This window comes from Molossus molossus, unplaced genomic scaffold (genome assembly GCF_014108415.1).
Source record: "Molossus molossus isolate mMolMol1 unplaced genomic scaffold, mMolMol1.p scaffold_m16_p_7, whole genome shotgun sequence".
NCBI lineage: Eukaryota > Metazoa > Chordata > Mammalia > Chiroptera > Molossidae > Molossus > Molossus molossus.
The window spans coordinates 107891169-107917838 of NW_023425401.1; the positions used below are offsets into that span (position 1 = coordinate 107891169).

The 26670-nt window shown below is 55.5% G+C and overlaps 1 protein-coding gene across 1 annotated transcript; it reads right to left on the reverse strand.

Moving 5' to 3' along the window:
• Positions 1–167: 167 nt before the first annotated feature.
• On the reverse strand, positions 168–25510 carry ZNF282 (zinc finger protein 282). Its single transcript, XM_036246759.1, has 8 exons — positions 25234–25510; positions 22499–22918; positions 11270–11396; positions 10637–10756; positions 6891–7010; positions 4777–4890; positions 3508–3621; positions 168–925 (listed from the first exon to the last, which is right to left on the reverse strand). Exons 1-8 carry the CDS (start codon positions 25396–25398, stop codon positions 168–170), a joined length of 1938 nt encoding a protein of 645 aa, XP_036102652.1. The 5' UTR covers positions 25399–25510.
• Positions 25511–26670: the final 1160 nt, after the last annotated feature.

A 26670-nucleotide genomic window follows, 5' to 3' on the forward strand; every position in this document is an offset into this window, starting at 1 on the left:
GGGACCCTGTTTAGAGTGCAATTCCTGTTCCCGATTTCCAGTGGGTGGCGGGCGGAGGGAGGGAAGGTGCACCGGGAGCCACAGGCAGGATGAAGGGTCGTCAGGCCGCCCCCAGGCCCTCCGCACCCCGGCTCCTGCCGCGGGGCCCTCCCTCCCCCAGCCCAGCCCTAGTCTCGTTCAGGGGGCGCCTGCAGGGGCCGCGGGGCGCCGAGGCCGGGGCCGCTGTGCACGCGCAGGTGGTCCTTGAGCGACTCCTTGTAGCGGAAGCTCTTGCCGCACTCGCCGCACGTGTAGGGCCGCTCGCCCGTGTGGATGCGCTGGTGCTTGAGCAGGTTCTGCTTGCGGATGAAGCTCTTGCCGCACAGCGCGCACTGGAAGGGCCGCTCGCCCGTGTGCAGCCGCTGGTGGTTCTGCAGGTGCTCCTTGCGGCTGTAGGTCTTCTCGCACTCGGAGCACTTGTAGGGCCGCTCGCCGCGGTGCGTCATCTGGTGCCGGATCAGGCCCGAGTGGCAGTTGAAGCTCTTCTCGCACTCGGCGCACTCGTAGGGCCGCTCCTTGGTGTGGCTGCGGTGGTGGATGATGAGGCTCTTGCGCACCCCGAAGCTCTTGCCGCACTCGGGGCACGAATAGGGCTTGCTGCGCGCTCCGTGCAGGAGGCCCCGCCGGAGCCCGCCCCCTGGGCAGCAGCTGCCGCAGCCCCCGCCGCCCCCCGGACCCCCGCCAGCACCCGCGCTGCCAGCCTGCGCCCCGCCGGCCGCGCCCCGCTCCCCGGCCAGCGCCGGGAAGCCGTCGTCCAGCAGCGCGGCTGCGCCCCGGCTCGGGGGCCCTCCGGCGTTCTCGGCTGCCGGGGCCGGGGGCAGGCTCGGCGGAGCGGGCTGGGGCGGCGGGGCGGGGGCCGGGTTCTTCACCAGCAGCAGGTTGTCACCTAGGACGGAAAAGCGCGGAGAAATGACATCCGGATAGTGCTCTACGCAGCCCCCACACCATCCCTGCGAGGGGCCCAGGGCCGTAACTAATTTTCTCTGTGGCGTCGTAAGAGTCACAGGCGATCTGGGCCTCAGTTTCTCTAAAAATAAGTAAGTGAGGGGATTGAACAAGAGGAACAGTCACTTTCCACATGGTTCTAGGGCTCCCTGACCCTCCGATCTGCCCTGTCACCTGTTGGAGAGCAGGTAGCTCACAGGTAGGACAGGAAAAACATCCAGAATGCTGGGGGCTGGGGTGGGGTGCTATGTGGAAGTTACGTTCCAGGGCAGAACTGCCTGGAAATAATAAGACAGGCTTAAGTGTGCTCTGATGTTCAAAGCGAATTTCTTTAAGGAGAACCTCTCAACCGGAGGGAGTTTGCCAGAACTTATCCAAGGTGACAAGCTTGTCTAGAGGCCAACAGGAACGGGGTGCAGGGAGCATACCTACCCTCTCACCTGCAGTCATTTTTCCCAGGCAAGCTGCCTTCGGACTTGTACAGCAGCATGGTCAGCGGGGCTGGTGCAGCCCCACCCTGAGGCCTGACCTTGCCTGGACCCTGATCACTGTGAAGGGCTCAGTGCCCCCCTGCAAATGGCTGCCCCGCCTCCCTCCCAGGAAGCAGGTTCTTCCTCCTGCACTGAGGCCTTTTTGTTGCACCCTCTATCTCCATGCCAAGTTCACAGTTCTCCAACCTTGGGGATTAGGGAGGCACAAAGCCCAGGCTCTGAGCATCGGATCAGTAAGCTGAGGCCCAGGACTCCAACTGAGGAGCTACTCACTTGCCGACTGTATTTAGGAGTCTTCCAATCCCTTTATCCTCTATCATCTCCCCAACACCCAGATGACAGCCCTCTCCCTGGAAGGGCCCCTTCCCCATTTAGGGGCAGCCCATGGAAGAATAATAAAGCAGGTGAAGCTTGCACTCTGTCCCCCATCTCTTGTGGGCATCCGTTTCTCTCCTCTGCCTAGGACCCGTCTGCCCCTGGAGACCACTTCTCAGGTCACAACTGCCACACTCCCACCCAACCCCCACGCTCATCAGTGTCTGAGGCCTATTCTTCTATGTCACTCCTACTCAGACTGGGCCCAGCCTGCCCCTCTCTATCCCAATCACAAGGGACCAGCAAAGAACCACCTCCAGGGCAGGGCAGAGGTAATGCTCAGGCCCAATCCAGAATGCCCAGGACAGTGCCTGCAATCCTGTGGACTGGCCATGGCCTTGCTGCTCCCTCCTATCTGCTTCCCTCGCTCTTTCATGGGAGTTCTTCCCAGATGACCCGGAGGAAACCACTTACACTTAACCTCCGGTTCAGGGACCGTTTCCCTGGAAACCCAACCCCAAACAGTCCTAATGCTACTTGGCAATTCTGCAAATGCGGTGTGAGCACCGGTCTGCTTTTGTCTCCTGTTTTCTTCCTTCCTGACCCGCTTAGTGCTGTAGTCAGCACTGCAGTCCCTCAGGTGCCACCCCCTTCCCCTCTGCCCTCCACTCCGCCTGCCTGGGGACCCTCCGTACTGCGACTGGCCTTGCACAGCTGCAGACGGCTGGAGAAAGCTGCTCACCTGTCAGAAGAGGCCTCCACACTGAATTAAGTTAGTCTCAGAGAGTGGGATGTGCTCACCTGGGTTTGAAATGGCTTTCCAGACCAGAAACGACCTATGTCCTCAGCTCTTACATGGATTTTAAGCTCTTAGAGGATGTGAGGAATATGGATTCAACACTGATCAGCTGGAAGAGGGGGATGGTACTGGGTCTGGAAGGAACACCAGCCTGAAGCTAAGAGTGTTAAATACCCATGAACCTATGTCTAAGGTCATTGGCTAATAAGTGGAGCTTCAAAAAACACCCAGGAGACCCAAGCCGGTTGAGACTTTGGTCAGAAACCTGTTGGGGGGAAAGTCCCCTCTTTCTGCTTGAGCTTCAGGATCTTCACCAGTGACACTGGGGTGTCAGCTCAGGGCTGGCATTGGCTCAGCTCTGTCCCAGCCCACTGTCCTTTCCCTGCAGTTATAGGCTGAATTGTGTCCCCCTGAAAAACATCGAAATCTCAACGTCCAGGACCTCAGAATGAGACGTTCTTTGGACACAGCGTCCGTGGAAATGCAATTAGTTACGATTCGGTCACACTGATCCAATGATTGTGCCCTTGTAGGATGGCCTGATGAAGACCCAGACGCCATGTGAAGACTGAGGATTGGAGTGATGCACCTACAAGCCCAGGAACACAGACTGCCAACAACCACCAGAAGCTGGACTGACTGCCTGTGGCTTTCAGGGGGGCGTGGCCCTGCCACGGCTGGATTTCAGACTCCTGGCCTCTCGAGCTGTGAGACAACGCATTTCTGTTCTTGAAAGCCACCCAAAGTGTGGGACTTCGTTAGGACAGCCCTAGGAGAGGAGCACACCCGCCATCCTCCAAAAGGAAAGGGGCCAGCTCCCTGGGACAGATGGCTGGAAGGCTGCCTACGGGGCGGGCTGGGGGAGCAGCCACCCCTGACAAGCACGCAGGGGTCGCGGGGGTGTCACACAGCACTCACTGGGGCCAGAGTCTAATCCGAGCTCTCCTTCCATGGAGTCACGAGGGCCCCACGGGTACGGCTGCTCCTCCTGCTTGATCCATGACAGAATGTCATGTGCTGAGATCAGAGACTCTGTTTGTGGAAAGAAGGCAGTCTTAGTATCTGTCCATTTCCGCTGAGCATCCCATCAAAGGGCTGAAAACCCTCACACGCAAAGGCTGCTGCTCCGGCTCTCGGGCATGTGGCGGTTTGGTGTCTGTGCTTCATTTGCTGGTGCCCCTCCCCCCTCGGCCTTCATAAATGGGACACGCTTATGCTGGCTACGCGTCCAGGTCAGGGAGGAGGCTGGTCCCAGTCTGTGTGACGGCAGAGCCGGGATCAGAACCCAGGCCTCCCCACTATGTCTGCAGAGCCCCAGAGCAGCCTGTAGGTCCAGGACAAGCCGGAGTGCAGCCTGGTCTCTGATGGCCCACAAGGCCGAGGGATGAGAGGTGGGACTTAAACACCAGCGATCGGAAGCAGTGAGCAAAGGTCGTTATGAGAACTGCTCTTCATCAGGAAGGCTTGGCTCTCCTTCTGCCCCGGAGCCTCTCAGCCTCCCCCCGTAAAGTCGTGGAGCTGACAAACTAAAGGATGCTAGTAGCCTTGACGTGCGATCTTCTCTTCTTGGTATGGGGGGTTAGGATCAGGCTTTGGGGTCATAAGTACCAAACGAGATGACACTGGAGTTCTCCAGGTCGCAAGCGTGCACACGCACACACACACAGGCCCAGGGCGGGTAGAGTCCCAATTATTTTTTTGTGTTTTCCTTTATGCCTGGACCCTCCCGGAAGCTTTCCTGGGAGACACCTAACTGCTACGCAGTCAAGAAAAATTCCAGAAAAAAATGTAAATATACATTTACAGAAATATACACAACTTTTCTAAGCCTTTTTGGCTATAGTTATTGTTTTAAAATCGCTGAAGTAACTTCAGTATTAGTTACATTGGCGGTAAATTATCAGTTGCCCTCCCCTGTTATTAATAGCTGTATTCTATAATCTGTACAAAGTTGCTAACTGAAGAACACACTGCATTTCACTCCCTCGGCCCTCACTGGCCTTTGACCAAAAGTGACTCAACCAGACGGATGTGCCAGCAGTTACAGAAGTCAGCAGAGCCCCAGATCGCTGTCTCTCTCCCATCGTTGTCTTTTTCTCTCCCTTCCTCTCTCTCTAACGTCAACTACAAAATAAAATCAGCAGCCCTGTCTCCCCAATATTCCCGAGCACTGTGCTCACCGCTCACCTGAGTTGGGGTCCGTGGGAATATCTCTCTCTGCCAAGTCCTGCTGGTCCCACACACACGGGTGCTCCTCCTGTTTGATCCTGGACAGGAGGTCCTGGGCGGAGGCTGGCGAGTCTGCACGTGGGAACAGACCAGCAAGGGGTCAGGGACATGAAAATGCCCACAGTCTTTGCTTTGAGGAAATCTCTCACTTCATGCAGTTATGTTTTGTCCCTACAAACTGGGTGTAATTAACTTATGCTAACTAATTACAGGGTTAAGTCAGCTTGGCCTCCAGCAATGGAGCCTTTGCTGCAAAGAGGTAGGTGCTCCTGGGGAGTGACTTCAAGAGAGTCCTGTGCTTTGGGAACGTCACTCCTTAGAGGACGTTCATGCTCAGGTACTGAGTGCTAAGACCGAGTACTGGGCAGCACCACAGAAACAGGCATTCCTCAGGTGGGGGTTGTCCAGGACAATGACCTTCTCTGAAGGCTTTTATCTTAACCGTTTTAGTGGGATTTTCCCGAGATGTATTCTACATCTCCTTTCTTCTGCACAGGCCATTAACTCACACTGACCCTGTCCTGCCCTCTTATTCTGGAAGTCACCTATGAAGACGGCAACACCGCGTGTCTCGGAGGACTAAGGGCTTTCCTGTACTCGGCGGCCATCGCCACCGACTCGTGGCGGGGAGGCTCTGACTAAGGGGATGAGGTGTGTGCAGCGCCAACCTGTGGATAAGGAAAGAGCTACAGTATGTGAGCACATCTGGTGATGGCTAATTCTGTGTCCACTGGACTGGGCCACAGTATCCAGATATTTGGCCAAACATTCTAGAGGTTGCTGTGAAGGCATTTTTTTGGTAATTTTACTTTTTATCTTTATTGTTGAAAGTATTACCAATGTTCCTCCTCTTTCCCCCATTGACTCCCTCTTCCCCTGCGAAGGCATTTTTAAAAGACGAGATTAACATGGAACTCAGTAGACTTGGAGTAAAGCAGCTTCCCCTTCAGAATGTGGGTGGGCCTCGTCCAATCAGTTGAAGGCCTTAAAGAAAACACTGACCTCCCCCAAGGAAGAGGGACATCTGCCAGCAGATCGGGTGTCCAGCCTGCTGGCCTACCTTGCAGATTCTGGACGTGCTGGACTCCACAAGCATGGAAGCCAGTGCCTTCGGATCAATCAATCAATCAATCAATCTTTCTCTACACACACCCTTTTGGTTTTCTGGAGAACTCTAGTACACACTGCTCTAACAGAGCTCTCCACCGAGTCCAGCTGCAATGCCTTCTAAGAGAACTCCCCACAGGACTGCAGCTGAGCCGGAGCCTGGGCTGCAGCCTGTAAATATTTGTATAAAATCTTCTTCCTGGTCAGAAGCAGGTCTTATGGATTGATACATTCCCCCACCCACAGAGCCTTGTAAAATGCTGCCTTACTATTGCTTGTCAGTGGACTGAACATCGTCCCGTGGACTGAGAGGACCCGGTTTGATCCCGGTCAGGGCACACACCCGGGTTTCGGGCTCGATCCCCATTGGGGGGGGATGCAGGAGGCAGCCGATTGATGTTTCTCTCTCACATCAATGTTTCTATCTCACTCCTTCTTCCTCTCTCTCTAAAAAAATCAATAAAAAACATCAAAAAAGCCCAGCTGGTATGGCTCAGTGGTTGAGTGTCGACCCATGCACCAAGAGGTCACCTGTTCGATTCCTGGTCAGGGCACAAGCCCAGGATGTAGGCCAAATCCCAGAGGGGGGCATGCAGAAGGCAGCCAACCGATGTTCTCTCTCATCGATGTTTCTATCTCTCTCTCCCTCTCCCTTCCTCTCGCTCTAAAATCAATAAAGGAAAAAGAAAAGGAGATTCTCATTAAAAAAAGGAACAGTTAAAAACTGACATTACAAAGAACAGGGAAAACCAAACAAACTAAGCCCAGATATGCGGGCAAGTCGCCATACTGTGTGCCACCTCTGCATCCAATGGAGCAACCCTGTCCCTGTCTGTCCTGGACCCACAGCTCTTCCATTTCCAGCTCAGGCCCCACCCGCACACGCGCAGACAGCGCCGGGCCCTGCCGGCCCCGCGGAACCTTCCCTCTGCCTCCCTGGCTTGGCGGCTACTTGGCTCACTCACCGGTGATGGACTCCGTGGGGATGGCTCTTTCCTCCAGGCCCCGCTGACTCCGGACACACAGGGTTTCCTCCCGCTTCACCTGAGAGGACGCATCCTGTGTGGGCACCGGGGGCTCCGCGCCTGGGGGCAGAATCACATCATCTGGTGTCTTTTCTCTGAATGATTGTCACCTGGATGCTTTTGGGGTCAGGAGCATGGCTGACAGCCCTTGCCAGGGACAGCAAAGGGGCTAGGGTTCCTACGGGTGACTATGGGTGACCCTGACGAGCAGAAGGTCCTGGGAGCAGAGGAGTAGTCAACATTCAGGGCAGAGGGGTAGGCCAAGCAACAAAAGGGGGTGTGTGCCAGGCAAGTGTGGCTCAGTGGACTGAGTGTCCTCCCATGAACCGAGAGGTCCCAGTTTGATTCCTGGTCAGAGCACGTGCTGGAGCTGTAGGCTTGATCCCCAGTAGGGGGCGTGTAGGAGGCAGCTGATGGATGTGTCTCTCTCCCATCCATGATTCTATTTCTTTCTAAAAAAATCAATACAAACATAAAAAATAATAATAATAATAAAAATAAAAGAGGGACATTAGAAAGGATGTAATAAAACATGAAAATCTAACAAACGAACAAACAAAAATCCCCAAAATAAACAAACAAGCAGAACAGAAACAGACTCATAGACACAGAGAACTTTTGACTGTTGCCAGATGGGAGCGGGGTTGGGAGGATGGGGGAAAAGGTGAAGGGATTAAGTTCAATGCAGTAGTTACAAAAGAGTCATGGGGATGTAAAGTACAGCATAGGAAATATAGTCAACCATGTTCTTTTTTCTTTTTTATCCTCACCCGAGAACATTTTTCCATTTTTTGTTCAGGTAGAGTGGGAGGGAGAGAGAGAGAGAAACATTGACGTGAAAGGGACACATCGAGTGGCTGCCACCTGCACAACCAACCAGGGCCGGGAACAAACTGCAACCGAGGTACGCGCCCTTAGCGGGAACCGAACCCGGGTCTCTCAGGACGGCAGACCAACGCTCTAACCGCTGAGCCAAACCGGCCAGGGCTAGTCAACCATGTTCTAATAGCTGGGTATAGTGTCAGATGGGTATGAGATTTATCAGGATGATCACTTAGTAAGTGAAATAATGTCTAATTACTGAGGTGTACACCTGAAGCTAATATAATATTGTATGTCAACTGTAATTGAAAAACAAAAATGGCAAACACCAAAAGATTTTTAAAAGATATAAATAATAATTTAATACAAGAGATATAATGGAATTATAAAAATTGAGCAGTTAACCCAAAAGAAAACAAAAAAAGTAGAAAAAAGAAATGCAGAGGCCCTGGCCAGATAGTTTGTTGGTTAGAGCATCGTCCCGATACACCAAGGTTGTGGGTTTGATCCTCAGTCAGGGCACATACAAGAGTCATGAATGAGTGGAACAAGAATTCAATGTTCCCTCTGAAATCAATAAAAAATATATATATATGAAAACTGCGAGAACCACGTCAATGAGAAATGTAAACCAAACTGTCAACCAGGTATTTATCTTTTATGGTGAAACTGCCTATGGCCACTTGTGTGGCAAAATGTATGTAGCAGCCCTGGCCAGGTTTTCTCAGTGGTTAGAGCATCAGCTGGCAGACCCAAGGGTTGCAGGTTCGATTCCCGGTGAAGGGCACGTACCTGGTTGCAGGTTTGATCCCTGCCCTGGTCAGGGAGTGTGCAGGAGGCAACCAGTTGATAGGTCTCTTTCACATCGATGTTTCTCTCTCTGTCTTCCTCCCTCCCTTCCATTCTATCTATAAATTAATGAAAATATATCCTTAGGGGAGGATTAACAACGAAAAACGTATGTGGCAAAGATGCTCACTGCGAAAATGCCAGACACAGGCACAGACTGGTGACAGTTACAGTCAGGCACAGAATGCAGTTCGAGCACCAGATTTCGCCTGCTCCGACTTGGCTTAGGGGGCTGAGGCCCCAGGCAGAGACCTGGAGGCAGAGCCGGGACGGGGAACCTAGCATTTCCCCCACCCCAGAGAGCCGCCCAGGTGTGCTGCTCAGGAGCTGGGCTTCCTTCCTGCGTGAGGAGAAAGCCTCGAGGGGTGAGTCTGCCTGCAATGTGGGGGTCTATGTGAGAGCGGGGTGACGATGCCGGAGAGGACACCCAGCAGGAAGCAACAGGCCCCAGCAAGACCGCAAGTCCACGCAGACTCCATTCCCACCCACCCCAGACTGCTCCCAGATCTCGGGCCTGTTCCGGCTGCGAGCCTGCCTGGCCCCGTCTCTCCCCAGCTTCCCGGGGTGTCCGGAGGGAGCCTGCCTGCCCCGTCTCTCCCCAGCTTCCCCGGGTGTCCGGAGGGAGCCTGCCTGGCCTCGTCTCTCCCCAGCTTCCCCGGGTGTCCAGAGGGAGCCTGCCTGGCCCCATCTCTCTCCCCAGCTTCCCCGGGTGTCCGGAGGGAGCCTGCCTGGCCTCGTCTCTCCCCAGCTTCCCCGGGTGTCCAGAGGGAGCCTGCCTGGCCCCGTCTCTCCCCAGCTTCCCCGGGTGTCCGCAGCGAGCCTGCCTGGCCCCATCTCTCTCCCCAGCTTCCCCGGGTGTCCGGAGGGAGCCTGCCTGGCCTCGTCTCTCCCCAGCTTCCCCGGGTGTCCGGAGGGAGCCTGCCTGCCCCGTCTCTCCCCAGCTTCCCCGGGTGTCCGGAGGGAGCCTGCCTGGCCCCGTCTCTCCCCAGCTTCCCCGGGTGTCCAGAGGGAGCCTGCCTGGCCCCATCTCTCTCCCCAGCTTCCCCGGGTGTCCGGAGGGAGCCTGCCTGGCCTCGTCTCTCCCCAGCTTCCCCGGGTGTCCAGAGGGAGCCTGTCTGGCCCCATCTCTCCCCAGCTTCCCCGGGTGTCCAGAGGGAGCCTGCCTGGCCCCATCTCTCCCCAGCTTCCCCGGGTGTCCAGAGGGAGCCTGTCTGGCCCCATCTCTCCCCAGCTTCCCCGGGTGTCCAGAGGGAGCCTGTCTGGCCCCATCTCTCTCCCCAGCTTCCCCGGGTGTCCAGAGGGAGCCTGCCTGGCCCCATCTCTCCCCAGCTTCCCCGGGTGTCCAGAGGGAGCCTGTCTGGCCCCATCTCTCCCCAGCTTCCCCGGGTGTCCAGAGGGAGCCTGCCTGGCCCCATCTCTCCCCAGCTTCCCCGGGTGTCCAGAGGGAGCCTGTCTGGCCCCATCTCTCCCCAGCTTCCCCGGGTTTCCAGAGGGAGCCTGTCTGGCCCCATCTCTCCCCAGCTTCCCCGGGTGTCCAGAGGGAGCCTGTCTGGCCCCATCTCTCCCCAGCTTCCCCGGGTGTCCAGAGGGAGCCTGCCTGGCCCCATCTCTCCCCAGCTTCCCCGGGTGTCCAGAGGGAGCCTGTCTGGCCCCATCTCTCCCCAGCTTCCCCGGGTGTCCAGAGGGAGCCTGTCTGGCCCCATCTCTCCCCAGCTTCCCCGGGTGTCCAGAGGGAGCCTGTCTGGCCTCGTCTCTCCCCAGCTTCCCCGGGTGTCCGGAGCGAGCCTGCCTGGCCCTGTCTCTCTCCCCAGCTTCCCCGGGTGTCCAGCTGCACAGCTGACCCCACACCCTGGTGAGCCTTCAGGCCCTGAAACCCCTTCCTGGAAGTGCTACCAGATTTCAACGGTGGCAGCACTGGCCCCACAAGCAACTCAAGAAAGCGCCTGCTGAGCTGGGGCCAGGGCGCTGGCTTCCCTCCCACTCCCCCTGGCCTGGGGGTCTGCAGCTGCCATCACCTGTGTCCGGATCCATCAGGATCTCTCTCTCTTCTGGGTCACGAGGCTCCCACACGCAAGGCTGTTCCCTGGGCTCGGCCTGCGACGGGGCCTCTGGCTTGGGCCCTGGGCCCTCCGAGTCTGGAATGAGTTGGAAGGAAGAGAGGAGTGAGTGAGGTTTACAAGGGGCCGAGGTCCAGGGTGATGGCAGGACTCCTCCCTCCCCACCCCGCGTCCCCTGCTGAGAGCCCCCTAGGTGGTAGCCCACGTGAGCACGTCGGGTACTCCATCTCTTAGGAGGAGCCTGAAAATGAGTCCAGACTCCCCGATTTGTGTGGAAATAGCTGGTCTCGGAAAGCCAACCGCGGACCAGCCGCGGCACGTCCCAGCTGCGGGGGGAGGGCCTGGTGAGGTGGAAATGGTGCTGTCTGTCTGTCTGTGCTCCGAAACAGCCGGCGCTCGGTCTACAGTGGCAGGGCCGTTCCTGGGCTTTTCGCTTTGGTCCTGCTAGGGACCATCTACCTCGCTTCACTCCGCGCAAGCCGTGTCCTGAGTTTCCGTGAACAGTGAACACCTGCCCAGGTGGCGTGATGCGGGTAGAAAGCGTGCCACGCCCGTCTCCAGGACTGCGGCCTCGGGGCGGGGCGTGCTCACCCAGGGACATGAGGGTTTTGTAGTTCTCCTTCACAAGGTTGTTGTAAAGCTCCTTCTGCCACTCGTCCAAGTTCTTCCACTCGTCCTCAGAGAAGTAGACAGCAATGTCGACAAAAGTCACCGGAACCTGTGCCAACAAGAGTTTTAGTCCAGCACCTCCCGCACCTCCCCTTCTCGGACCCCAGGGCCGTTGGAGCCTGGAGCCTGGCCTTTGCTCCGCGGCTCCCTGTCCTCCTCACCCAGCCCGGTCCACTTCCAGGTGGCCCGTCCGCTCCATCCCTGACCGCGTGCTTCCGAGTGAGGACGCCTTCTTCCTGCCTGACGCACCTACCCCTTTGCCATTTGCTTTTAGGGAACTGGGTCCCTGAAGGCAGAGCCGAAGTCACTGTGCTGCTTTTGGTGCTCAGGGAGACAGGGATGTGGGAGGCCCCGAGGGGGTGTCAGTGAGCAAGCACAGTAAACCCTGTGATAAAGTCTGTATTTCTGGTCAGGTCACCTCTAGGCACATGGTGCCATTTGTCACTACCCGCGTGAAATCCACAAGCACGCGCGGGAGCTCGGCCGTCCCCATCTGATCACGGCCACGTCCCGAGCACCTGGGAGCACGAAGTCGGAGGACATCTGTTGGTGGTGCTGAATGGTGGCTGCCGACACGAGGAGTCCCACCCTAGCCTGAGTCATCCCCCGGCTAATGTCAGCTCCTCGTCACGCCTGGCAGTCTGATCTGTTATATGAGCTGTTATTTCAGTCTGACAAGGATCCTCGTCTGTCACTCACCAGCTCGGCCTCACCTGTGACCGCATCCTTCAGAACGGTGTCACTTCCGTGACGGTAACAGAACTGCCCTCTCTGACCACAGGGACTTACCTGCCACCACTTTCAAGTTCCTGCTGCAGCTGCCCTTCAGCCTCCCTCTGAAATCCAACCCCCAGCTCTGCCCCCGGCCCTCAGCCCAGTCCCTAAGGGGCCGCGTTGGCTGACGCAGCACCCACATGCAGACGAGGGACCGCCCTGGGGGTCGGGCCCACTGTTTGGTGGGTGGGCAACACCCTTCCATGAATTAGAAATGCGCCCTCGCACCAGGTACTCAGAACCCTGCGGGCACCCTGCACAGGTACAACACACACCTGGATGCTGATACAGCTCACCAGCCACCTTTAGAAACAGAGCCCCGGACGCTCGAACAGACCTGGGCGAGTCCCCAGCCGGGTTACCCTACGCAAACCGCTTTCTTTTTTCATCCTCACTTGAGGATATTTTTTTTCTTCAGGTGGAGTGGGAGGGAGAGAGAAACATCGATGTGAGAGAGACACATTGACTGGTGGCCTCTTGCATGATCCCAACCAGGGCTGAGGACCGAACCACAACTGAGGTACATGCCCTTGACCGGAATCGAACCCGAAACTCTTTGGTCCTCGGGCCAACACTCCAACCGCTGAGCCAAACTGGCCAGGGCCAGACCACTTTCTTCATTTTACTTCCCTGCTGCTAGATAAAAGCCACACAATCCTGCAGGTGACACCCACCACACATATCACTTGTCCCAGGCCCTCTGGAAGCTGCTCTTGTTGACGGCTCCCCACTGTGCTCCTGGGAGGCTTCTGTCAAACTCTTCCCGTCCACCCTTACTCCACCCCCACCTTCCCGTCCACCCTTACTCTTCCCCCACCTTCCCGTCCATCTACCTTCCTGTCCATCCTTACTCTTCCCCTGCCTTCCCGTCCATCCTTACTCTTCCCCCGCCTTCCCGTCCATCCTTACTCTTCCCCCGCCTTCCCGTCCATCCTTACTCTTCCCCCGCCTTCCCGTCCATCCTTACTCTTCCCCCGCCTTCCCGTCCATCCTTACTCTTCCCCCGCCTTCCTGTCCATCCTTACTCTTCCCCCCGCCTTCCCGTCCACCCTTACTCTTCCCCCACCTTCCCGTCCATCTACCTTCCTGTCCATCCTTACTCTTCCCCCGCCTTCCCGTCCATCCTTACTCTTCCCCCACCTTCCCGTCCATCTACCTTCCTGTCCATCCTTACTCTTCCCCCGCCTTCCCGTCCATCCTTACTCTTCCCCCACCTTCCCGTCCATCTACCTTCCTGTCCATCCTTACTCTTCCCCCGCCTTCCCGTCCACCCTTACTCTTCCCCCGCCTTCCCGTCCATCCTTACTCTTCCCCCACCTTCCCGTCCATCTACCTTCCTGTCCATCCTTACTCTTCCCCTGCCTTCCCGTCCATCCTTACTCTTCCCCCGCCTTCCCGTCCATCCTTACTCTTCCCCCGCCTTCCCGTCCACCCTTACTCTTCCCCCGCCTTCCCGTCCACCCTTACTCTTCCCCCACCTTCCCATCCATCCTTACTCCTCCCCCGCCTTCCCGTCCACCCTTACTCTTCCCCCACCTTCCCGTCCATCCTTACTCTTCCCCCACCTTCCTGTCCATCCTTACTCTTCCCCCGCCTTCCTGTCCATCCTTACTCTTCCCCCGCCTTCCTGTCCATCTACCTTCCTGTCCATCCTTACTCTTCCCCCGCCTTCCTGTCCATCTACCTTCCCGTCCATCCTTACTCTTCCCCTGCCTTCCCGTCCATCCTTACTCTTCCCCCGCCTTCCCGTCCATCCTTACTCTTCCCCCGCCTTCCCGTCCATCCGTACTCTTCCCCCGGCTTCCCGTCCAGTCCTTACTCTTTCCCCCACGCCTTCCCCGTCCTATCCTTACTCCTTCCTTATTTGACCCCCGCCTTCCTGTCACTCTACTTCCTGTCCATCCTTCCTCTTCCCCCGCCCTTTCCCTGTCCATCTACCTTCCTGTCCATCCTTACTCGTCCCCCGCCTTCCTGTCCATCTACCTGCCTGTCCATCCTTACCTCTTCCTTACTCTTCCCCCGCCTTCCCGTCCACCCTTACTCTTCCCCCACCTTCCCGTCCATCCTTACTCTTCCCCCCGCCTTCCTGTCCATCTACCTTCCTGTCCATCCTTACTCTTCCCCCCGCCTTCCTGTCCATCTACCTTCCTGTCCATCCTTACTCTTCCCCCCGCCTTCCCGTCCATCCTTACTCTTTCCCCGCCTTCCTGTCCATCTACCTTCCTGTCCATCCTTACTCTTCCCCCGCCTTCCTGTCCACCCTTACTCTTCCCCCGCCTTCCCGTCCACCCTTACTCTTCCCCTGCCTTCCCGTCCATCCTTACTCTTCCCCCGCCTTCCCGTCCATCCTTACTCTTCCCCCGCCTTCCTGTCCATCTACCTTCCTGTCCATCCTTACTCTTCCCCCGCCTTCCTGTCCATCTACCTTCCTGTCCATCCTTACTCTTCCCCCGCCTTCCCGTCCACCCTTACTCTTCCCCCCCTTCCCGTCCATCCTTACTCTTCCCCCGCCTTCCCGTCCATCCTTACTCTTCCCCCGCCTTCCTGTCCATCTACCTTCCTGTCCATCCTTACTCTTCCCCCGCCTTCCTGTCCATCTACCTTCCTGTCCATCCTTACTCTTCCCCCGCCTTCCTGTCCATCCTTACTCTTTCCCCGCCTTCCTGTCCATCTACCTTCCTGTCCATCCTTACTCTTCCCCCGCCTTCCTGTCCATCTACCTTCCTGTCCATCCTTACTCTTCCCCCGCCTTCCCGTCCACCCTTACTCTTCCCCTGCCTTCCCGTCCATCCTTACTCTTCCCCCCGCCTTCCCGTCCACCCTTACTCTTCCCCCGCCTTCCCGTCCATCCTTACTCTTCCCCTGCCTTCCCATCCATCCTTACTCTTCCCCCGCCTTCCGGTCCACCCTTACTCTTCCCCCACCTTCCTGTCCATCTACCTTCCTGTCCATCCTTACTCTTCCCCCGCCTTCCCGTCCATCCTTATTCTTCCCCCGCCTTCCTGTCCATCTACCTTCCTGTCCTCCCTTACTCCTCCCCCGCCTTCCTGTCCATCCTTGATGGCGGGGAGCTGTAGACTGGCTCCTTTGCCCTTCTTCTTGCCAAGCCAAACACCTCGCTGTGTGTCCTTCATTTCTCCACCTCCCGCCTGGGAAACTCAACTCAAATGATCACTCAGTCTCCCTGTCCACCAGCTTTCCCTCCAGTCATCCAACCCAAGAAGAACCCACTCAACTCTGCCAGCTCGACCAACTCCACACTCTCCCTTCACTGAAACATCCTGAGACACCCTGATGGACACATCTCCACCGCCCCTGCATCCTTACGCCTTCATGTGAGCCCAGGACCCCGCGCCCGGAATGCTCCCGGAGGTCATTGCTGGCCTCCTGTTGTTAACCCTCACCCTCCGAAAGGTCACCCCGCCTGCGTGGCGCCCACAACGATGCTGCCTCCTGCCCGTACGGCTCACGTCTTCTTACTGCTTCCTTTTCTTCTCCCAAGACCCAAGGTCCTGCCCTTGCCCGTCCCTGTTGTTTCCCTCTTCCCGTGACAATTTCATTCTTTTCACATCTTCACTGGTGACCTCCCTGCAGATGACACTCTTGGACTTTCCTTGCTCCCTTCAAAGTGCACATTTTGTCAGCTTTCTGAGCGGTTCCATTTAATCATCTTATAAATACCTCAAACTAAATGTATCCAAAATCAAGTTCATTATCTTTTCCAACATCCCAACTCCTCTGCCTCACTTCGCCATTTCTGTAGATGGTCAACAATCTGGAATCATATTCTCGCAGCTGGAAATAGATATCCCTTTTGAAAACTTCATCATGTCATGCTCTGGCCAGCTTGGCTCAGCGTCGGCCTGCGGACCAAAGAGTCGCGGGTTCAATTCCGGCCAAGGGCAAGTATCTCAGTTGTGGTTCGTCTCCGGCCCTGGTCAGGGTCATGCAGGAGGCAACCAATTGATGTGTCTCTCTAGCATCGATGTTTCTCTCTCTCTCTCTCTCCCCTCCGCCCACTCTATTTGAAGATAAATGGAGAAATATCCTTGGTTGAGGATTTAAAAAAAAAAGAAAGAAAACTTCATTATGCCAAGATACAGCAGAAGTCAAAGACATGTCCTGAGCCTACAGTCTCGCTGGATGGAAAAGCTACCCACTCAATGATCTGTAAGCCAATTAACAGACACAATAGCATCCAAGAGGCACAAAGGATCTGAGAGCCAACAGCTTCCTTGAATCTGACAAAGAGGATGCACACAGCCCAGCGGAGTCCACAATGAATCATCACAATCGCTAGCAACCTGGACTTATGGTGTGTTATGGCTGTAGGGGCTTTAAATGTGTCCACAAATTCTTTGACAGCCCCTTCAAAAAGTTTACTTCTCCCCTCTTGAGTATGGGCAGGATTTACTGACTTGCTTCTAAGAAATAAATAAGGGCCTACCTGGTGTGGCTCAGTGGTTAAGCATCCACCCATGCACCAAAAGGTCACCAGTTCGATTCCCGGCCAGGGTACGTGCCCAGGTTGTGGGCCTGATCCCTAGTGGGGGGCATGCAGGTGGCAGCCAATTGATGTTCTCTCATCGATGTTTCCATCTCTCTCTCCCTCTCTTTAAAATCAATAAAGAAAAAATATTAAATTCAGGCTGGTGTGGCTCAGTGGATTGAGCGCTGTCCCATGGACTGAGAGGTCCCGGTTCGGTTTCCGGTCAGGGCACATGCCTAGGCATCAGGCTCAATCCCCAGTAGGGGGCGTGCAGGAGGCAGCCGATGGATGTTTGTCTCACATTGATGTTTCTATCTCTTTCTCCTTTCCTCTCTCTAAAAAATCAATAAAGGCACATCTAAAAAAGAAAAAAGAAAAAATATTAAAGAATAAATAAATAAGGCAGTGATGGCATATGACTTCTGAGACTAGGTCATAGACACACTGTAGCTTCCATCCTGGTCTCTGTCTCTTGATTCCCTCACTCTGGGTGAAGCCAGCTGCCACGTCGGGAGGAAGCCCAAGCATCCCTGTGGGGAGGCCCGCATTTGGAGGAACTCAGGTTTCCTGGCAACAGCCAACTGAGTGAGTCACACTGCAGGCAGACCCTCCTGCCTCCATCGGGCCTTCAAATGACTGGAGACCGTCAATAGCTGGACTATAACTTCATGAGACTCTGAGCCAGAACCACTCAGCTTAGCTGCTCCTAAATTTCTAACCCACAGAAAGTGCAAGATGATACATAATTATTTTTTTAGGCTGCTAAATTTGGGGATAACTTATTACACAGCAATAGATAACTAATACACAGTGTTGTCCCATCAGCAAAATCAACGACTCCTCACAACTCCAGGCACTAAACATATTATCACCTCATTTTCCAGATGAGAACACTGAAGCTCAGTGAGACCAGCTGGAGAGTTCCTAAAGTATTATTTATTTATATTTCACTCCTTTCAAGGGAGGGATTGAGGAGGCTCAGCGACAGCAAAAACACACTTGACCAGTGGTAGGGAAACCAGTATGTGTGAAGTCAAGATCCAAACCCTAGTCCTCTGATTCTGGATCCCGTACCCACTGCATCATGTCATGCTGTGAGGGCACATGTCAACTTGGTGTCCTAATGCCTGATCCAGCACACACAACACACAACAGGGCCACGTGAGGACAGAGCACCAAGGTCAAATACGTAGCTGTGGGTGGAGATGCCGATGTACCAGACAGGCACTGTGAGAGCCACACCGAAAACCAGCCCCACAGGCTCAATAAACCTCTAACAACTCCTTTCGAGAAGCCACTGGGTGTTGCCTGTGCAGATACACACATAGAAGGCCCAGCCCCTTACAGGGGGCATTCTGGTAGGTATTTTGCATACCAACTAGAAGCCAGGCACTTTTCTTTTTGTTAATCATCGCCCGAGGATATTTTTCCCATTGATGTTCAGACAGAATAGAAAGGAGAGATGAAGCAGGGGAGAGAGAGAGAAAAAAAAAAAGAGAGAGAAATATCGATGTGAGAGAGACACATTGATTGGTTGCCTCCCGCATGCATCCCAACAGGGCTGGGGATTAAACCTGCAACCCACCTACGTGCCCTTGACCAGGAATTGAACCCACAACCTTTCTGTGCTTGGGCCGATGCTCTAACCACTGAGCCACACCAGCCAGGGCAAGAATCCAGGTACTGTCACAGGCACAAAGGCACAGCAGTGGACCATGCAGAACTGACATTTCGGTCAGAGAAAACCAACCAAGACGACGGAGACAGAAGTCGGTATTTGTGATGCCTGCTGGCGTTAGTGGCTGGAGAACACAGAGCAGGGACAGAGAAAAGGGTGTACTGGCGCTGGGGAGATGTGGTTCTCTCGTGGCCACGGAAGGGCACACTGATCAAGTGACAGCTGAGTAGACTGTGGTGGAAGCGACGGGGAGGGACGGAAGTTTTCCGTGGAGGGAAGCCCCTGGGGGGGGATGGGTAGTGTGATGGCAGAACGGTAAGAGGCCACTGTGCCAGGAAAAAGTGGGCAAAAGGGCAGAGTCGAGATGAGGTCAGAAAGGTGGTCAGAGACGGCCACTGGCAAAATGGGGGCTTCACCCTGACTCAGACGGGAAGCCAGGTGAGGGTTTTAAGCAGAGGGGTAAAATGACTGCTGGATATTTTAAAGGGATCACTCTGGTCGCTCTGCTGAGAACAGATCATAGGGGGTGGGGACAAGGACAGAGACAAGGCGAGCAGACAGGAGGCCACGGCAATGATCAGATGAGAGCTGATGGTGGCGCTGGAGGTGGCGGGAGTGGTCAGACTATGAATGTTACTTTGAAGAAAAATCAGACGGTATTTACTAAATATTGGAAGTGGGTGTGAGAAAGAGGAAGGAGTGTGACCCCGAGGCTTCTGGCTTGAGCGAGTGGAAGGATGGAGCTGTCTTCACTGGAGAGGACGGCTTTGGGCAGAGGATCCACTCAGTCAGGTCATGTAAATCTAAGGTATTTCCTGACACCCCAAGGGAGATGCTGAATGTGAATCTGACATCCATGAAAGTGTGGGCAAGACACAGAGAGAGAGGGAGGAAAGGAGGGCGTTTGGGAGTTGACAGCACACAGACTGCGTTTAAAACCCTGAGACTGCCCGGCCGGTGTGGATCAGTGGTTGAGCGTCGACCCTGCACCAAGAGGTTGCCGGTTTGATTCCCGGTCAGGACACATGCCCAGGCTGTGGGCCCGATCCCCAGTGGGGGGCACGTAGGAGGTGGCCAATCGATGTTTCTACCTCTCTCCCTCTCCCTTCCTCTCTCTCTAAAGTCGATACAGAAAAACAAAAACAAAAACCCTGAGACTGGCCCTGGCTGGTTTGGCTCAGCGGTAGAGCATCGGACCAAAGAGTCATGGGTTTGGTTCCAGTCAAGGACACGTACCTCAGTTGTGGTTTGGTCCCAGGCCCTGGTTGGGGTCGTGCGGGAGGCAGCCAATCGACGTGTCTCTCTCACATTGATGTTTCTCTCTCTCTCTCTCTCTCTCTCTCTCACTCTAACTGAAGATACATGGAAAAAAGTATCCTCGGGTGAGGATTTAAAAAAGACAACAACCCTGAGACTGGATGAAATCATGAGGGAGTGTAGAAAACAAGCTGGCCCTGGCCGGTTTGGCTCAGCGGTTAGAGCGTCGGCCTGCAGTCCAGAGAGACCCGGGTTCGGTTCCCGCTAAGGGCATGTACCTCGGTTGCAGTTTGTCCCCAGCCCTGGTTGGTCGTGTGGGTGGCAGCCACTCGATGTGTCCCTTTCACGTCGATGTTTCTCTCTCTCTCTATTCCTCTCTCTCCCTCCCACTCTACCTGAACTAAAAATAAATGGAAAAATGTCCTCGGGTGAGGAAAAAAAAAAAGAAAAGAAAACAAGCTGATGGTTGGACGGAGTCCTGCCCATGCCAAACCTAAGTCGGGGAAAAGGAGGTGAAACGAGTGGACAAGAGAGAAGCAGCAGCTGGTGAGGCAGGAAGAGAATCCAGAGAGGTGTCCTGGCAGCCACATGACAGGTGTCTCAGGGAGGGGCGGTCACCTCCACAAAATGCTGCGACAGGGCGGGGAGAATGAAGGCTGAGAACTGGCTACTGGCTTTAACACCGTGGACATCACTGGGGCTCTGGCAAGACCAGGAGGGTGGGAAGTTGGGAGCAGAAGCCTGGGGGGCGGATGCCAGGAAACACGATCCAATGACCAGCTTTCTGGAAAATGGAGAATAGAGGATGACGTCAAATGAGACAGCGGATGATGAAGCAGCAGAATCCAGACAACGAGAAGCAGGAAGGATGACCCTGTTTCTTCCATGGACAAATTACAAGGAAAAACGAGAGCGATGGAGGAGGAACCTACAGACTCAAAAAGGACTTAGGAGACAAAGCAATCACAATGGATAGTTCTGATGCAAATAAACGAATGGGGAAAAAAAACAAACAAAAAAAGAAACAAAAAACATTTACAACATTTTTGAAAGAATTTTGGAAATTCTGTCTGGAAATTTGAATACCAACTGGATATTTGAGGAGGTTGAGGCTTTTGCTGTGGTGGTAATAATATTGAGATTATTAGTTTTAAAAAAGAGTCTTTACCTTTTAGAACTACATACTGAAATATTTATAAGCATAATGATTCATGCCTGAGATTTGCTTCAAAATAAAATGGGAGGGGGCCATGGGTAGGGATTCAGATGAAACAAGATTGGCCAAGAGTCGGTCACTGTTGCCCTGGCTGGTGTGGCTCAGTTGGATGGGCACTGTTCTGTGCACTGAAAGGTAGTTGGTTCATTCTCAGCCAGGGCACATGCCCGAGTTGTGGGCTCGATCCCCAGTAGGGGGCGTGCAGGAGGCAGCTGACAGATGTTTCTCATATCGATGTTTCCATCTCTCTCTTTAAAAATAAAAAAAAATAGCCCTGGCCGGTTTGGCTCAGCGGTTGGAGCGTCTGCCTGCGGTCCAGAGAGACCCGGGTTCGGCTCCCGCTAAGGGCACGTACCTCGGTTGCAGTTTGTCCCCGGCCCTGGTTGGTCGTGCGGGTGGCAGCCACTCGATGTGTCCCTTTCACATCGATGTTTCTCTCTCTCTGTCTTCCTCTCTCTCCCTCCCACTCTGTCTGTACAAAAAATGGAAAAATGTCCTCGGGTGAGGATAAAGAAAAATAATAATAAAAAATAAAATAAAATAAATAAAATAAAATCTTAAGAAAAAAGAGTTGATCATTGTTGAAGCTGGATGATGGGTTCATGAGGGTTCACTACACTCTTTTATCTACTTTGGTAAATGTTTGAATTTTCCATAATAAAAAGGTTAAAAAGGGAGGAAGAGAGCCCTGGCCTGTTGGGATCAGCGGCAGAGTGTTGGCCAGCGACCAAGGAGTTGTGGGTTCGATTCCGGTCAAGGGTAGGTACCTCAGTTGCAGTTCGTCCCTGACCCTGGTCGACGTCATGCGGGAGGCAGCCAGTTGATGTGTCCCTCTCACGTCGATGTTTCTCTCTCTCTCCCTTCCACTCTATCTGAAGGGGGAAAAAAACAGAAGGGAGAAAGAGAAATGGAGAAGCAAGATGGAGACACACAGACGAGCCACTGAAGGAATTCTGCTATACAGAGGAGCAGAGGACCGAGGCACTGACTGGAGGGAGATGCAAGGGCCAGGGGCGTTTTCCACTGCACACTGGCCAGTTCCATAGACAGGGAAGAGCTGCGGATGCAGAACAATAGGGGGACGAGCTGGCGTGACTTCCTGGAGTAAGTGATGGGGGACAGTGAGCCTCTGGGAACAGAACAGGCAGAGTATATGAGACAGACAGCGGGTGGACGGATGCCATGGCTGCATGTTGTCGCCTGTGACTCCATTTTCTCAACGGACTAGAAAGAGGGGTCGTGGACCGAGAGTGCAGCGTTGATGAGCTGAGGGACGGAAAAAGGAAGGGGAACTGGAGCACGAATTCTGAACTCCCAGCAGGGACACCAGAGGGTAGTGGTCATGACTTTCACGGGATTCCAGCCAAAGGGGTTTGGGTCTGTCTCCAGCCACGTTTGGACAAGCGCACACAAAGATAACCAATGTCAAATGGTCACTTGTCGCTGCCAAGTGGGAAACCCAAGCATGAGCGCTTCAGGAATTTGCAGACACCCAGACATCCCGGGGAGGGTAAAGGCTCAAGGACGGAAACATGCAGACTGTGGGGAGCGGGTAGGGGCCAGCTACGGAGAATGTTCCAGACTAGGCTGTCTAGAGGAGATAGGCTTTAAGAAGACACTTTAAATTAGACACCAGGGAGCCAGGAGTTTGTCAACAGCACTGACAAAATGAATCAAGGTTTTGTTCACCTGTGCTGGTCCCCACCTCCATCCTCGCCCCTGGGGACCACCACATACCTTGGGGACCTCCCCTTTGCTGCCCGGGGGCAGCCGCAGGACCCAGAAGTTCCTGTTCCTCAGCAGGTTCTCCATGTTCTCCAGCCGCCTCTGCAGCAGCCCGTACTCCTGCAGCAGGGTGCCCAGCACGGCCCACTTGCTCTCCATGTGGTTCCCGAACTCCACGGCCGTCTTCTCGCAGTCGGCCAGCTTCTTCTCGGCCGTCCCCGTCCGTCCCTCCAGATTTAGCAGCTGGCTGGCCTGGGCATCCACCTTCCTCTCCACCGCCTGGATGGCGGCCACCACGGTCCAGAGCGAGATCTCGGCCGTGGGCAGCTGGGGCTCTCTCATCACGCGGTCAGGGAAGACGGGCGCCCTGTCGGGGAAGGGCGGGAACTGAAAAGGCATCGGTCGCCGGGCGTCCATGTCCCATTCTTGAGCCTGGGTGCAGAGAAAGTGACAGTTTGGGATGAGATCCTGTGAGAGGGGGGACGAGAGCCGAAGAGCCCAACCAATCAAATGCCACAAATTCTCGTTCTTCTGCCAAGCCCTCACCTCTCGGGCTATGGTGTTCATGAATGTCCCCAGTAATGGCTGGAGCAGCCACCCACCCTCTCTCTGCCTGCAGAAGTCAGGCTGGTCACTAGTTTACCTACCCTGACCCTTGGCCTAAAACGTCACATATAGCTTTCTTTGACCAGAACAGCTGCTTTCCTCACGGGCTAGACTTAATGAAGTTAGAGTGGCCTCGTGTTTTCTTTTCTTTTCTTTTTTTTTTATCCTCACCCGAGGACACCTTTCCATTTTTTGTTCAGGTAGAGTGGGAGGGAGAGAGAGGAACAGAGAGAGAGAGAGAAACATCGACGTGAAAGGAACACATCGAGTGGCTGCCACCCGCACAACCGACCAGGGCCGGGGACAAACTGCAACCGAGGTACGCGCCCTTAGCGGGAACCAAACCCGGGTCTCTCAGGACCGCAGGCCGACGCTCTGACCGCTGAGCCAAACCGGCCAAACTCGTGTTTTCTGTTTCAAGGTGAGGAATGTCACGTAAGGCGTCTGACCCTAGTCGTCCCAGCACACTCTAAGCAGGCCGGGGCACTAATGATGACCTCTACTTTAAAGAGAGGTGGTTGGTCATTCTACAGCCTCGCTTCACTACCACCTGGAGCGGCTGCAGGTAACAGGACACACAGCTCAGGTCGGTGCTGCTGACACCTTCCCCGCAGGGCCACGCCATGGGGGACACCAGGGAGCCCAAGCCAGAGGGCAGACGAGCAGACTTTTCTCCATATCTAACTATTGACTCACATTCCTTCCAAAGGGAAAATAAGTTTGCCATAAAATGTCATTCACTGAGGAGGGGAGGGGTACCCCCCACCCCCACCTCTAGGCCCTCACTCTGGTAGTCCAGGCTCCATGGGTGCAGATTAGGAGCTGAGTCCAATGACCAAGTGAGGGTGGTGACCATTCACTGGTGACCTGGGAACTGGCCCCATACAGTGCCAGCACCCAGGCTTACTGGGCAGTCGCTGGTTTAATAACGGGCTCTCCTTGCCACCTGGGACAGGAGGAGGCAGGTGTCATTTTCTGTTTTTTTCTGCTGCTGCTGAAGAGGCCCCAGGCTGGGCAAAGCGGAGACCTGTTGCTTAGAGGTGACCTGGGCAGGCCCGGGACAGGCATGCCAACTGCCTTCTCTAACTCGGAGCAACTGTGACAGCCACAGAGGAACATCACAGCTTGGGGGGAGTCACTGACCCAGGAGGAAGCGGCCCAGGGCTCTGGGCCCCACACCCTAAGTAAGAGGTGGCGGTATTTCCATCAAAGCGATGCACGTGGGCTCATTTAGGCTTCACTCCCTTCTGGCCCGCAGGAGGCGACAAGGGCTGACAGTGGAAGTCTAGGAAGTCACCAGGCCCAGCTAACTTTTCTGGGGTTCAGAGACCTCAAGCTGAAGGAGGATCAAACGCGGCTCCTGGCTGATGGGTCAGAACCCGCTGAGAACCAGGCCAGCAGCAGAGGGGCTGGGGCTGGGTCCCGCCCGGGGCCTGCTCCCACACTCTGCTCCAGGCCTCTCTCAGGACCACGCCCGCGGACACCATTCTGGGGCACTGGCTCCCCACTCTCCGCCCAGGAGGTCTCGGCGAAGCTTCAGGGGATGAGCGGCGCCTACTCTCCGCCCCGGAGACGCGGATTTCGCCGGTTCGGGATGAGGCTCGGGCGGCAGGAGTCCGAAGAGTTGCTGGGTGATTGGAAGGCGCGGCCAAGTTTGCCAACCACCGGGGGGAAGGCAGAGTCGCCTCCCGCGGCCGCGGCACACCCGGGGCAGGGGAGAGTGAATCCCTCGTTACAGTTGGGGGAAGACGGCGACACATTTAAAACAGCTTTCGTCCCGGGGGCGACAGGGTGCCGCCCGCGAACCCGCGAACCCGCCCGGCCGGCGCAGGGGAGCCCGGGCGCGGGTGGAGACGCGGCCACGGCCCCGCCAGTCCCGGGGACCACGCGTTCCGGGCCCCTCGGCCGCGCGGAGCCCCCTCCGGGCCCCGGCACTGGGCCCGGCCGGCACCGCGGCCTCGGCGGCGCGCGGGCCCGCCGGCCGGGGCAGCGGGTCGGGGCCGGGCCTGCTCGGGGCCCGCGGCGCCCGCCCGCCCGCGAGCCCGCGCGCCGACCCGCCGGGGCCTCCGCGGCGCCCGCAGCCGCAGCCCCGCCCCCACGGCCGGCGGCGCGGCCATGGCGCTCGCCGGGGCTGCACCCACCTGCATGGGCGGCATTCCCTCGGCCATCTCCCCGCGCAGCGCCGGCTCCTGGTGGCACACCTCCTCCGGGGGCAGAGCCTGCGCCCAGCTCCAGCTCCCGCTGTCCAGCCCCAGGCCCTGGATGCCCAGCTGCTGAGGCTGCGGCCGTGTTGACACAAACTGCATCCTGGGAGTGCTGTTCCCCGCTCGGGCCGGCCAGGGAGAAGAAGAACGTTTTCCAGGCGCCTTCCCCCTCGCCGGGGCCGGACAGCTCCATCTACAGCCCGTAGGAGCAAACAGTCCCCCTCGGCGGCTCCCCGCCCCTCGCAGCGCGCGCCAGCCAATGGCTGCCGAGCTCCTGCCCGCCTGCGGGACCGGCGGGGCCACTCCCGGCCCGGGCCACCGCCGCCCCGAAGTGGCCCTGGGCGGATATGCTCGCCGGTGGCCTTCAGTCTGGGGTGGTCTCCCCTAACGTCTCAGACCACGCGGGGTACTGATTTCTGCTCATTCTGCAAAGGTACTGGGCACCCCAAGGAAAATGGTGTCTGACCCTTTTAAAATTTTTGCAAGAATTATTGTGTCTCCAGACTCTTTCTTTGCCCCCCACCCCCTCCTGTGCAGGCTTTACCTCTCCACTCTCTCCCTTCCCCATCCAAATTTACCTGGACCAGTTCCAGGCCTTGGCACTGGTCTGGATGATGGAGAAGTGATCTGGGCTAATGTGTCAGAAAAGGGCTGAACTCTTCCTCCCAGGAAAGGCGCGCTGCATTTTACCAGCAGCCTCTTCCAAAACCTTTACATGTAGGTCAAAGTCACTTTGAAACATCAGGGCCAAAGCAGAGGAGGAACCAGGGAGAGGGGACAGTAGGCGAAGGGAGGGGGAAAATTCCTTCCTTCCTTCCACAAATATTTACTGAGCACTTACTATGAGCCAGACACTGCTTAGGCAGAGGTTGGGCTTTGTGGTTGGATACACCTGAGTTTGAATTCCAAAATCATCAATCACTAGCTTTGACTGTTAACAAGTTACTTAACTTTGAGCTTCACTTGGTCTCTTCATATACAAATGGAAAAAAAAAAAGCCTAAATCGAATGAGATGAGAACAGTGCTTAGCACACCGTAAGTACTAAACAAAGGTAGTTACCACCCAAAGCTAAGTCCTTGTAATTATTCTCAAAATAGTGTCTGCTTTGTCTTCCTACATGACTAGTCCCTATCTTGTTGAGATGGAGATCTCCAAGGCTTATTATCGCGCCCATATGGAGACAGACCTACCGCAGAACTACCCCAGTCTGGCACCCTTTTATTCCACTGCACCTAGTAAAACAAAAGGCATTATTGGACCAAGTGAAACATGTATTTAGAACCCCATATTCAGATGGATGACTATCAAGTACTTCCTCTCTTAGACACACTTCTGGGATACGAAATGAACGCCTCATGGACTTAGTACTATC